At 41.5% G+C, this 14,566-nt stretch overlaps 1 protein-coding gene across 1 annotated transcript in view; it reads right to left on the reverse strand.

Annotated features, from left to right (window-relative positions):
* Positions 1 to 3,959: 3,959 nt before the first annotated feature.
* acbd6 (acyl-CoA binding domain containing 6) overlaps positions 3,960 to 14,566 on the reverse strand; it is a 28,768-nt gene continuing 18,161 nt past the window's right edge. Inside the window, exons 7-8 of the mRNA XM_086161200.1 lie at positions 6,944 to 6,974; positions 3,960 to 4,875 (exon numbers count right to left, since the gene is read on the reverse strand). Of these exons, the coding sequence (XP_086017326.1) occupies positions 4,721 to 4,875; positions 6,944 to 6,974 (186 nt within the window). The 3' untranslated portion in view covers positions 3,960 to 4,720. The remainder of the gene's footprint in view (positions 4,876 to 6,943; positions 6,975 to 14,566) is intronic.

A 14,566-nucleotide genomic window follows, 5' to 3' on the forward strand; every position in this document is an offset into this window, starting at 1 on the left:
TTATCAAAAGAAAACCTTTGGTTTTTATCATATAATGTCAACATTTTTGAGCTCCAAAATATACCCTGCAAACTGAAAAAGACCTTAAAGGTACTGGGGCAAATGGAGGAAATGTGCTCGTAGGAAATGATTAAATTTCAAAAACATCTTTGAAAGATTTGCTGAAGCTGAAGAGAAAACTAAACATACAAAAAGAAAGCAAAGAATACATGAGTTCTAGCTACTTCTTTTCATACAATTAGGTGCTTAAAGATTAGAAATGATGTCCTGTGTCAACATTTGAGCTGAAAACTTCAACTGGATTGATTTCAATCTAGAAAATAAAAAAATCTGGATGTATTGAAGCTAAATCCAGGTGTCGCAAGACAGACTTAGGTCTTAGAGTTAAGTTTTAAACTGTGGACTAAGTGCTTAACAAGAAAATATAAGCACATTGTTTACAAATCTCACTGTGATGGGACAATAAATCTGATTGCCATTCCTTATGGACATATCAGTCAAACACTTTACATCTAATGTATCACACAAACAACAACTAATATCTTTCCCTAAACCTAAATACCTAATATCTTTGCAAAAACCCAAATGTATGAAATTGATATTAAATATGAAGAACTCATGTAAGTACTTCTTAAAACAATGTATCTATATTTCAAAACCAGTTCTGATCATGTAAAATATGTGAAATTAAACTGAATGCTGTTGATTGATACTAGCTGTATCTTATATTGTGTTAGTTGTATAGATGTAAGAAATGGAAATATAATAATTTGTGACTCCATAAATAGTTAATTTACAAGGGAATGGAAACATCGATTCCCTACAAACAGTGACATTTATGTCATCTTGAATAATGTAAGATTATTTAGTTTCAGTCCATTTCTTTTTATGCTTAAATATATGACATCAGAAGTTTTCACCTGAAGTGTACATTTTTCAACATTGTTGTATGAACAGGGTAATGTTGACTCCTACAAAGACATTTTGAAATGTCACACACCATGGTCGTAAAAAAAAGGCTAGACAAAGATTTATATGATGATAGTAAAAATATTAAGATATCAAAATAATTATTTCTTACCAATTTCACTTGCTTTTTCTTTTGTGAGACAGGAATACCTTCAAGTGGAAACTGGTACTTAAACAAAGCAGTTGATAGAACATAGTTTTACTTCCCACATCATACTAAATGAATAAGAGCAGGAAACAGCTGATCAGTATTGGGGCTGGAGTGTGTGAGTCTGCAGTTTGGGGAGAGGAAGGAGCTGCAGTGTCAAAAGTGAGAAGCTCAGAGGAAAATTGAAGGCCCATAATGGAAGCATAATGGGCTTAGTGTCAGAATCTTGCAGACGAGCCGAGGGGGAGAGGCATGGTTGCCGTCACCCCCTCTTACCTCAAGCCACTATAACGGGGTTTAGTAAACAACGAGGAGACAACACTCGGCCCCAAACAGGCTTTAGAGATACACCACCAGCCTAATGGCCGGATGTGGATGGAATCCATAACAGCAAGATGGTCACTGGTAGTCTCTTTGTGGGATTGTAAGCGCAACGTGACTCAGACTCGGGCTGCATACTCAAAGGGTTTCAGCTCCCGTGCATCTTTTGTTTCTTCAAAAATGTCCTCAGTGAAGATGAAAAAAATGGAGTCATTCAGTGTGGCTCGACGGCCTCTACTTCTGAACTGGAATAATTCTGCGACCGAAAGACGTGTGGAAGTGTCATCAGAGATTCTCTTATTCTAAATCTTCTCTCGTGAAGCACTGCTCTCTTGCATTTCATTTTAGTTTATGACAGCTCTCAGGCCAGAGACTGAATGCGAGGCGCAGTCCTCGATGACGCCACGCATAATATGGAGCCTTTAACTCACACTATTACTAGATTTTTGGGGAATAACATCCCTATGTTTAGGTTTTTCACCCCTTTTTTTCAAATTTTAAACTTTTTTTCTGCTTTTTTTCAAACTTTCCATGCAGTATGCACACACATATGTGCCTTCTAAATAAGGCCTGATTTGTCTTGTGTTAAGGCAGATTGTCTAGTAAAACGCGGGACCCTGACAGAGAACTAGAGCCAGCATAAAGCAAGACATTGGGTTTTAGAGTAAAGGATTAGGCTTTGTCCCCACTGTTGTGTACAAAATGTGTATTTTTATCTTCATGAAGCTGTAATTAAGAACAAGATTTAGAGCATTCTCATCTGCTGGTGCGTGTGTGTGTGTGTGTGTGTGTGTGTGTGTGTGTGTGTGTGTGTAAGCTGAAGCAAAGAGAATGTGCTGATCAGAGAGGCTTGGCGACAACTAAAGCAGATTTGGACTAAGACCATGTGCTGGTTATTTTTGGAAAACATCCAGATCATGTCCTGTATGGCAAAAGTACCAGGGGAGGTTATGGAGATGTGGTTGCATGTTGTGTGTTTGCTCTGTGACGTGCACAGCGGGCCTGCCACCCCCCAAAAAAATCATACCAAAAATGTAGTTCAATGACACCAAGGACTGTTAGATCATGGGAGCAAACACAAGTGTATAATGCTTATGTATCTTATGATGGCCATCTATCTACGCTATTTCTTACTTGTTAAAGTATTCGGGCCTTCTTTTTCAATCATACTGCTGAGCTATGTTTATTATATTTCAGTTATTTCCTTCTAATTGAAGCCAGCAGCTTATGTTCGCTCACATAAGTGTTCTCCTTGGGCAGCTGCAGCTGGTAAAAAGATGTGGCGAGCTCGCCGTTTTGGTTGCAAAACTTTGTACTTTGTACTTTTGTACTTTGATAAATCATAATGAGCTTGTTGAATATTGATATGTCATGGTGTTGTTAAGGCACTAGCGTGGCACTTACTATGAAATGCCCAAGACAGGTAAAAAAATGAAATTTGCACTCAATAAATGTATCGATTTTACATATGTTTAAATGTATAACATAGGTTGTTGTTTTTCCAAGTTCTTGGTCAATGATCTTTATACCCCTCATATCACAGACGTCATTATGTTATTATCCTTTATAAAAGCATTTACAAGAGGGTCAGGCTACTTGAAATAAATACAACAGGATGTGCACGCTTATGCATGTATTAATAATGCATATTTTTGCATTATGTTCATCTTTAGCCATTAACTTTTCAATTTTTGCTTGCCCTAATGTTTTTAGCAAATTACATAATTTTCTGATTAGAATATTACCTAGCTCAGTAAATGGGGTCTCAGATGACTAAGTACTGTGCAGTTTTTTAATTTTATTTCACTCTATATTGTTTTATTTCAAGGGACATGACTTTTTGTCCTTCCAGCATTCCAGGGAGTAAAACGTTTGCGTTTCGGTGACTCTCCAAACACACATTGTCAGAGAAGGAGATTCAGATTTTAAAAAAAAAAAATTCTAATCACGCTGTCAAAGTCTGCCATTGAATAACAAATACACAAATTGTTTATGAAAAAGACAGTAAAGTTCAAAGTGTAATAATGTTCACATTTGATTTTTTGGTTACGTCAATTAATTTATTACTTGATGCTGTTATGTGGATCGCTTGAATGCCGTTTCATTATTGTTTGAATGCAATGATAGTGATCCTACTGCCAGTGTTTTCCATTGAATCTCAGGAAATATTTATATAAAGCATTGAGAAATGTAATATAGTGATATCTCAGCGTGATAATGTGGTAAAAAGCCTATTCTGGGTCCATAGTGGCCCATCACCTTTGAATACCAAGATATACCCCAAAAATGATGCCCAAAAAATGTTATATCTTTTGAGCTGTTCCACAGCACAGTGTGAATCAAAAGGGTTTGGCTTTTTGTCACTCTTTAATATGGAGATCATGGGATGGGAGTTTGATTATTTAAATAGTGCATCATGGCAGTGGTATAACACGATAAAGTATGACCACGGCCCTTGAACTGTGTGTTCCATCATTAGCTGCTTGACTGATAGCACATAGAAATGGGACAAAGGCAAAGATTTGTTGAAGACTTTAATATTGATAAATGTTAAATGTCTAAAGCATTCCTTGGAATGTAACAACTGAATCATGGACAAAGAAGCTTGAATGAAACAAAGACTAAATGTCCTAGTAGACCTGAGCAGTAGAAGTGGGTGATCATGTCTGAATTCTGCTATTGCGATCGGTTATTTCGTGTGGGGATAGTTAACTTGTTTTTTTCTTTTAAACATTTCGCGTTAGGCATTATGTCAAAAGATAAAAGAAGGACATGGGCTGTTTTCCCTTTGACTCGGTGAACGGGATACCTGGCCATGGAGGCACTTCATCAGAATGATGTAAATTCTTCAGATCCAATATGACCGGGATCTGGTCTTATTCATTGACTTGCATGATGATGAACGTCTCACCTTGACCATTTCACATCATTTTACCCCTCTACTCACATCACCCAAACCTACTGCGCAGATAAAGTTGATATAAAGTATTTAAATGAAGAACTTATATGCAGCGTTCTTTTGTTCCCCCATACAGTATTGGTGGCTCAGCCAACATTCCCACTCTCACTTCAAAAGGGCGATGCCGATGAAACCAAACTAACCTCAAATATTCTGGGATACAATCAAACAAAACCATTTGCGATCCTGGTCCGTTAACTGCTGAGCCTGGACAGTCTCTTTTGGAAAAATGAGGGATGAAGGGGAAGTGTAGGCTCTTGAGTTGAAAATGGACGAGACCAGTGAAAGGGTCGGGGTGAAGGTTGGGAGGCGGGCAGGAGGGTCTAGCCTTTTGGAGCGGTGTACTGACGCAGGAGAGAAGAGATGGCGCCGGATTCGGTAACTTCCTCTGGGAGGGAACCCTCCATATCTTTGATAGATGGATCGGCTCCGGAGTTCAGCAGGAGCTCCACGATGTCAGCGAATTCACACGCTGATGCTACCAGAAGAAGGGGGAGAGAAATCGTGAGTGGGCTGATTGGAAAGCCAGTCCCAAAGCAGGATTTTCAGAATTGACCGACACTCCACTTGTACAGCCTCACTTTCTGTTTTCCCTGTCACTCCAGGTGTCCTACTCTCCAGTTATGAAGTCTTCCCATAACACACTTATATTTTTGTATATGGTCCTTTCATTTAAAAAAAGTCAAATTGATTAAAATGCTAACATTTGGGATATATTTTTGTCTGCAATACCTGGTATTCAGTATTTTTTGCAACCTGCTTGAAAACATCCACATTAGGTTTGCTCATTTGTGTTTCACCGTATATGGAAGCTGATATTTTAAACATGACCCTCTATCTAAACCCGTGGTTCCCTGTGACCCTCCAAGCAACTGTTACCCTGAAATTGATCAGCAGCAGGTTATCTCAGATAGTTTTGATAGTGTATATCAGGTTATTCTTCTCCTCATGGGCGTACAGTCCTGCAGTTTACAAAAGACACATCTTCAGGTCTAACTCCGGCATCAACCTGGACATCAAGTTCTTGCAAACGCTTCATTTCTTCCTATTTGCAATTTGTGCCTGACTAAAAGGGTCGTCTTGTTTCCTTTAATTCTACAGGGGGGGGGGAGGGGCGGGAGAGGGAGGCCTGCACTTTCTTAACCCAGTTAGTGGGTCCCCAGCGTTCCAGATGCACCTCATGCCCCTCTGGCACTTCGCCCCCACCACCTCCTCTCTCATTGAGAGTGCTCTTCTCTGTCGGTGTCAATCGCTCGCTCCTTTTAAAGAGCAGACTCTGTGCCCTGCCATGATCGCTGATGTCAGCAGCCCTGCTGATTGACAGCCACACCTCCTATCCAGGGGTAGCCAGCAGGAAAGTGTGTAAGTGTGCAAGTGTGTTTGATGATACATCGCAGTGCTTTTGTGTGTGGATGTGTTGGCTAATTTTTCTCAGTAGGGCTGGCCGCTCTCTCCTGTTGTTGCCCTAAACAGGGTTTTATTTAGCCAGCAGTGTGTGTGTGTGTGTGTGTGTGTGTGTGTGTGTGTGCGTGTGTGTGCGTGTGTGTGCGTGCGTGTGTGTCTACACGTGGCGGGTGTCTCGACCAGGCCTTGAGCTGTAAAGAGTGGCTTGCCCTCAGGGGAGCCATAGCAGAGGAGAACAATTTATGGTGAGCAGTAAACCCTCAATTAATCACTTGCCAGCCACTGTGGCCCTGTGCAAAGAGAGGTGGAAATGAATTTTCATTCTCTGCTATTTGTCTCTAAGAGTTCATCGCTTATGTTTATTAGTCATCTTTTTATGCCCCATCCACTGTTCTTCCTCTGGTGTGTGTTTTTGTGTGTGCAGAGCTTTGGTGGGTGATGCACCATGCTTACTACCAATGCCACCAAGCTAAAGGGACAGATGGTGTGGCCACACGCCACATGCCTCACGCATGCATGTACGCACACACACACACACACACATACAGACACACACACATACACACACATGCTCCAGCTCAGAGGACATGGGAACCGCCCCTCAGGGACATGTGTGTTGGGGCATGAGAGGGTCAGGGGAGTCTAAGGACCACCGCTGATTTCCTCTGGGAGGCTTTGTGATTATTAGACAGACCCACACGCACGTATTTACACACACACACACACACACACACACACACACACACACACACACACACACACACACACACACAGAGTCTTTCCCTTACACTTACAAACATGTATACATGAAAACAAAAACAGACCTATGTACATCAATGCGAAAAAGCACCACTACCAAAGAACATTAACACACATGTGCATTAATATAACTTGGTCTTGGGACCAAAACAAAACTCAAATAAATCGAAAACAGGATACGTGATTTCAAAGTTAGGGAAAGGGTGGTTGTGCACAGAAATCAAGCCTCAGTATAGAAAATGACACCAGAAAATACACATGGTGATGAGAACAATGCTGCAATATAGAACTATAAAAGCATAAACATGTGTGTGTGGGTGTGAGATTCAGATTGGCTTAAAAATACATTTTTTGTTGTTTTTAGATCAATGAAAGGCTCTTACCATAATGTAGTGCTGTTTGTCCTTCATTATCCTAAAGGAAGCAAAAAAAACAATCTTTACTTGTCGGAAAGGTAAGAAGTGTTTGACACAGACAATGCAGAGATGACATCAGGAATTGAAATATATTGACAGAAGATTAGAGTTCCTTGTGAGGCAAACTCGCCAGAACACAAGTAGGTCCTACCTGTTGGCCGCTGTGTTTTCATTACACCGTAGGGGGGAATTATGAGGAGATGAGATATTGATTTCAGACATGTGTGATTGAAACCTTTAGACTTGCGGCTGATTCTCGTCTTGGACCGACACTAGATTCTAGAAAATCAACAGTTTCCAAACAGCATTTGCCTGCAGAAAGGCTTTGCTTTCCTTGTGCTCTAAGTGTAATAAACTTTAAAGCATAAAATAAGAATATCATTGTAAAAGTACTTTATTTATAAAAGGGGAGAAGATGCAGATTTGGCAGGTTTCATTATGTGACAGGTGTATAACTGTCACTATTAATCAGGATAAACACACAGGTGACACTTTGAATTTGGTACTAAAAGCTATTGATAACTTAGAGAAAGGAACATTCCTATAAGAATACACTTAGATAATAAGGGAGTATTTTTGTGGAGTTTAACAACAACGATATCTGATTGCAAGAATATAGAGAATAGGTTATTTTCTGCTTTTCCTTTTGGTTGCAGTATTCATCTCAATGTACAAGTTTAACAGATGAACACATATCTCCATTAAATCTCAAGTGTGATTGAGTGAAACCAACCTAATTCTGATTACTGTGTGTGTTATAAGCTTTGTCTTGCAACTACAATACACTCAATGTTCTCAAATACTTGGAAGAAAAACAAAATCCACTATGCACTCTGAAAAGTACTATTCAGATCCAAGGTGGTCATCATATCTCTTTTAAAATGTTTAATTTTCATCCTTTGCTGCGCCAGTGTTTTACCGCAGGCACTGGATGTGTGTGGGATCGATTTGTCGATAACTAACTGTGACTATGAAGTGTGAATCACAGTCGAATTATGCGGATCATACGATACCTGCAATCGGGATCAATTCAGAGTAAAAATATATATTTCACATTACTGAATTAACCATGGCCGCTATGTGACCCTGACACACGACAACAACAACTCAGGGACAATAGCGAGATGACGGGAAAATCAGTGGCGGTCTTGTGTGTGTGTGTGTCTTTTGAACAGTAAAAATGATACTTGGGGTCGAGAGGTCAATGGTAAAGCTATAACTCTTGCGAGAATTGTGGATTGGGGAAAGGTGTGCATGTGTGCTCGCACATATGTGTGTGTATGCAGGTATAATAAGACACAATATATGACAAGCATCATCAAGGGGAGATTCAGTTCTTAATCACTGCTCCAGCCTGCCTCTGCACCTCATAATGATGATGAATGGTCAAACTGTTGCCTGCAGTCGTGGAAAAAGAGCAGCCAGCGAGGAGGGAACAAAGGTTTCAAATGCTCTGAGACAAATTAAAAGCCCGCAGCCCTGATGACATTTTCTTCTATGCTGCAAAAAAGTCACTGCGGTGAAAAGACTTCCAAATTATTAAAACTGTTATGGAGCAATTACTCATTAGTCCTTCCACCTTTAATGTTCTAGCAGCGCTTATTCTAAGTTACTTCCCTCTTTTTCCATTTTCCTCTCCATCCTCTTTCGGACCACCTCTCCCTCATTTCTTTCCTTTCATTACCTCATCCACAGTCATCTTTCTCTTTGTCCATTCACGCCTCTCCTTTCCCCCTTTCTCAGCTTTGATTGCCACACCCACCTCTCGCAATTCTTTTCCATTCAGTCACCTCCTCAATCTTTATCCATTTCCTTTCATTCCCTCCTTTTTTCTCCCACTCTCCTCTCCTACCTTCCTGGCTGGGGCCAGTGTAGAGTGATCCTATTGTGCTTCTCTCCCTGTGTCTCAGAGGCAGCACTTCAGGGACCTTCTGATTGGATTAGAGCTTTCTATTCCCTCTGGGTAGATCATAGAACACAAAATGCAAATTGCCAACAGTGGAGAGTGTGCCACAGTTAGCCCGGGACACTGACACGTTTGTCTGCGAGCAAAATCACAACCTTTGATGTATTGCCAACATCATGTCCGTCTATCGTAACGCCGCTGATCCAGAGAGGAACGGGCTGAAAAAACTATCCTGGAATTAATAAAACTGGATACAACCACCCTGAGGGATAAAGTGTTATCATCTCAGCTTAGGTTGACATGAAAAAAAAGGGAATGCCACACAAAGTTCAGACATGATACGTGCACACAAGCACACACATACGCACACACACACGCCTATATGCACACAAGCACACAACACACACATAAACAACCAGGCTATGTAAAAAGCCAGATATGATTAAAATAGAACAAACAAAATGCACTAATGTGGACACTATTAATCAAACACACAGGTTCACTATTTTCACAAGCCCAAAATGACCTTGTCCATCTGTGTAGAAGTGACTAACTAAAGTGCAAGAAGAGGGAAAGCAAAAAAGAAAATGACACTGCATGTTACCATATTTGTGCATGGCACCAAGAGACTTAATGTGTATGCTTGTTGTGTGTGTGTGTGTGTTGTGTACATGCTTCTTGCATGTTCATGTGAGGGGTCAGTGGCCTGTTCTCTCAGCATTCCCTAATGCCCCTGGATTCAGGATGGAGGCTTGATGGAATCATAGGAAATTGGATTGTCTTCCATTTGCTTTGGAAGCAGCTTGGAAGAGACCCCCTACAAACACACACACACACACACACACACACTATGTGCAGTTAGTTACAGTAGCTTGCCCCCACCCTCTTTGTTGCACCCCTGTTCCCATCCCATTACCGAGGCATGTCGCACCAAACCTCTGCTTTTATATGTCATCCAAAGTTTCCCCTTGCGGTGCAGAAATGCTGGGCCGGGTGTCAGCAGAGTGTTCAATAAAGCGGCTGCTTGCACAATACCAGCTGCAGGGATCCAGCACCAAGCAGTGTATCACCCTAATGGGGTGGACCAATATGCTTAGAAGCAGCATGGATAGGAAGTGATCTATTAGTACAACTGCGTTTTGCTGAATTGAAGTCACCAATCAATCATTTCTCCCGAAAAAAAAAAGATGTAAAGCAAGACACATGAATGATAGAGAGAGCGTATCAAACTCTTCAAAGAATAATATGGAATACTTATTTACCTCATAATTACCTCTTAATTAAGCACAACAGCATAAAGTAGCTCGCCTAAAGACTGAAGCAGAGGCAAAGACTAAATGGCTACATACAAACTTAAAGTAATTTGTAAAAAATGCACAGCGCTCCGACTCTTTGCTGTAAAATAACTGTTGAAGATGAAAATAGTATCAAAAACAACACATACAGCCACCATCCTAAATGTTTTTGTTCTTTTTTTTTAACCCATCTTTTAACATACACAACTTTCAGAAGGCTCCAGTAAGAGTAATCCAGGGCTTACAACTTAACTTACAAACAAAACCCGGAGGTCCCCCAACTGCTTTACATGATGCATTTCATTCTGTGTCTCTGTGTGCGAGCCAGAGAGAAAGAGGGTTTTTGGCAGATGTTAAAGGCCAGTCTGTAAAAACCAAACGACAGCTGTGGAGTCTGCTGTGGTATATGAGACAAGGGACTGCTCTAAATGTTCATTCCTGTGGCGTTCCCGTGGCCAGTAAGGCCTCCTTGGTATACAAATCCCAAGGTTTCAGTGGTTCCCTAGGTGACAGACACTGTAAGATTTTTCTTCACTTGACACAATTGACTACACTGATGCTCAAATAAAGCTGTTTCTCGCTTACTTCTTATTAATATTGAAAAATGGTGCCGCTCTCATTTCTGAGAGTAAAGCGGTATTCACAGTGAGATGGACAAAACATTTTTTGGCAAAAAGAGACTTTATCACTGTCTGTAAATAAAAATGCTACTTAAGATGCCATGTGTTGGAATTCATCGTCAATAAATCACTACTAACATTTTCAGACATTAGTATGATTAGTGCGAACGGGACTGTAGCCAAGATGATTGGCAGTCATCTCAGCATAGATGCTGTTCAAGTGCACATGGAGATATTGCTTTTCAATATTGTTGTAATGGAAGACAGTGGATAATTGAGAATTTAAAAAAAACGAAGAGAAAGAAACACTTTTTAGACTTGCCAAAGTGGCCACCAGCTCAGAGCCACTTCTTCTGATGGAAACCCGACCAAATTGTGCGACTGAAATTGCTATAAGGAAAGGAAAAAAGCTATTCTGGAAATGTCACCCCTTTTATAAGAATACATCCTCGAAAATACAATTGGAAAGAAAATCGTTAGAAATGAATTGCCGAGAAAACAGCGTGGATTCATCTACCTCTGCCAACTAATATCTTTAGAATTTTCTAATTCTATTAATATAAGTGTAAACTTTTCATGGGATTCCCTTCCTTACCCATCTGACACCCCCCACACACACACACAGGCACCCACACACACCACACACACGCTGTCTGTCCCTGACAGCAACATTAAACAAGTAGAGAAAATGGACATGCAATTATGATTTATGATCAATGCATGCAGCAGCTGCTGACTTTTATAATGACAGTGGTGGTGTGTGTGTGCGGGGGATGGAGGAGTGTATTTGTGTGTGAGTGTGTTACGGTTTCCAGAGTGTGTGTGTGTGTGTGTGTTGGAAAGATGAGGGGTGAATCGATACTTGACTGGGATCATTGGCATGCAGATTCCAGCAGATAGCATTATGATGAGCAGGTGCCATTAATCAAAAAAAGCAGTGTGCAGTTCAGAACAAGATGGAGGAGATGCGGACCATCCTCTGCTCACCAGGTCCCCTCCCCCGAAACAAATCCCGTCCATAGAGGATCCCTGTCAAACACTTTTGATGGCTTTTGCAATGAGTGAAATACTTTCTTTTATGGTCAAACTTAATTTTGAATGACAGCTGAGTTTCAATTGGTTTGTTTGACATGCCAACACTCAAATTTGCTAGTAAGTGTGTTACTTTCACATATGTTTTGGATATACCTACAATTAAACCTAAACATGGGATTGCAAATTAGTTTAAAAAATATGGGGGAAAAAGATGATGCGTATGTGGTCCCCCACATATCAAAACATTTAAGGAATTCCCTTGAGGGATTTTTGTATCTTTTTATGCTACATTTTTCGATATATAATTAAACTACACATTGATATAATGTCCTGGTCAATGCTGAATCACTGATGTTTGCACACATCGCTGTGTCCTGAGATATGAATGAGTGTGTGTGAGGGCCCCAGTGTTAAAAGGATCTGCACACTGGGGCCACCCCTAATTAAATCAAGGCCTCCTCTCTGAGAAGGGAGAGGTAACCTTGTCACTCAGCATGTGAGGACTGCCACCCACGGTCAAATTAGCCTGAAGCCCAACTCACTGCCCTTCACACCTACTCGGAGTGTCCTTCAGGTGCCCGGGTGATCCCTCCCGCCCCCACCCCCTTCCCTCCGATAGCCACGATAAGCGTGATCATGCTACGGGAGGAAAACCCTGTACATCTTAGGGCTAGAGAGCTGAGATCTTGGACGATGCCAGGGTTGAAGATGTTCAAGGGTTGTGGCAATGTTAATTGTCAGCAGACAGAAAACCGTTTTCTTTACTATCTTATGCAGATTAAAAGAGGCCACAGTATAGAGGACGAAAGCTAACAGGACTCTCAAACCATGCAGCCAAGTAATGGAAACCTCCTTAAAAAGTCCTAAGATACCCTCACCCACAACGGCCTTTCTTCTGTGTGTCAAACAAAACAAGCCTCTTGATATATTCTGCCAGCCCGCCTGTACTCCAAATCTCAATTTCCTCAGTCGCATCGCATTCCCCTCCTCACTTCCCCTCCCAACACAGCCAAGCTTGCTTGTTCCCATGGGACACCTTAACCTCCATTAAAGCCATGAGAGAAGAGGATGAGGTTGGGGCTGAGAATTAACATGGCCGGAGGCCCCCGTCTGTCCTCCTGCGGCTCATCGATGATGTTTAAAAAGAAATAGAAAAAAAAAATAAATGCATAAAAGAGTGTAATATGAAAATCAATGGCTGGGCAGCGGGGGCTGCGGCTGAGGCATTTGGAGTGAGGGACTCATAAAGCTGAGTACTGCGGGAGACTGATGGAAGGCAAAACACTTACTTTGTTTATTCTCTCTCCTCACCCCTACCCCTCCCCTTACCGTGTGTACCCGGCTCCCCCCCCCACCCCCCACCCCTGTCTGAAGCAGTCGAGGACAGCTTTAATGCTCCTGACAATTTATGTGGATGGTTAAGAACGATGGAAATCAAATAGTTGAGTGTAGGCAAGGCCCAGTGAGTGGCCAATAAGAAAGAAACAACAGCTGATGACGGCAAAGAGGACTGTTACCTGCCGGAATGGCTCTTTAGACAGCACTATTACTGTCAAGTGGCTGGCTCTTTTCTGAGTGCTCATATTATAGATTCATAACTGTATCTATGTCTGATTGACCCTTTTAACACAGCACAGCAACAGCTTTCATTTCATCATGTCAAGCCAAGGTGCTGCGCGTACTAAATATGAATAAGACCAACTCATGGTGTGGTTAATAAGTGTCAAACGCGGTGCAGGCGTTCGGTGAAGGTGTGTGGATTATCCTGTATCTTTCTGAAATTGCCGGAGTGTTATTGAACAGAGCCTTCTTTATCCCTGCGATGGGTGTTAATCTTCGTGAAAGAAAGGAAATAAACAGCCCAGAATGCCGGAAGAAATATCACCGTCCCTCACATCAACAGATACATCAATAGTAATAAAGGTATTCTGGCAGGAAAGCAAAGGCTGTCATTGGCTCTATTATGAAGAAGCAGCTACGGAAGGCTTTCTTAAATATATGTATTGATGTGTGGAGTTGTTACGTGAGTGACTTAAAAGTCTGGCATTAGTTTGAGGGTGAAGCGGCGTTTGCAATTTATAAGTTGGGACCGGCACTGTGAGCTGCAGAGACATGAAAAGTGACTTAATTCTCACGCGTGCTTTCAATATACTTAAGTATCACGTATAACTGTTGCACACTGCACTGAAATACTCTACCTCTCCCTCTATCCGACTGCGTTCTCCATCTTTATTCCTTAAATCATCAACATAGTCCTTTTCTTACTTTTCCAAATTGCTGCCGGTGCTTTCCCACTGACTATATATGCTGGAATGGTTGCACAAACACACGGGCACACAAACACATCGGCACGCACACAATTATGACGAATCTTGCTGGATATTTGTTATGACTTGGCTGACTGAGCCATTAGTTATAGGAGGCAGTGCTGGGAAAGGGGAGGGATATAAACGTGTAATAATGCCTCCACCACAGAATTTCAATCAGCTACCATAGTGTGTGTTTGTGGCCGCCCGTGTGTTTACCACTTTGATCACACAAGCAGTTGACACCACGGTAGAGGACACGGATGACAGGATTCAGCATTCTTTGTGTGCCAGGACAGCAGGCCCGACTTGACTCGGGGAGCAGAAACGCCCACACCAGAGCCGTACTATTTCATTCTAAATGAATATTACAACTTCAGCATGAATTGTGGGGGCTAAATGCTAGATTTGTGGTGCTTGACTTAAAC

Source organism: Fistularia commersonii, chromosome 16 (genome assembly GCF_037954325.1).
Source record: "Fistularia commersonii isolate RoL2024-O1a breed Wild chromosome 16, RoL_Fcom_v1.0, whole genome shotgun sequence".
NCBI classification, from domain to species: Eukaryota; Metazoa; Chordata; class Actinopteri; order Syngnathiformes; family Fistulariidae; genus Fistularia; species Fistularia commersonii.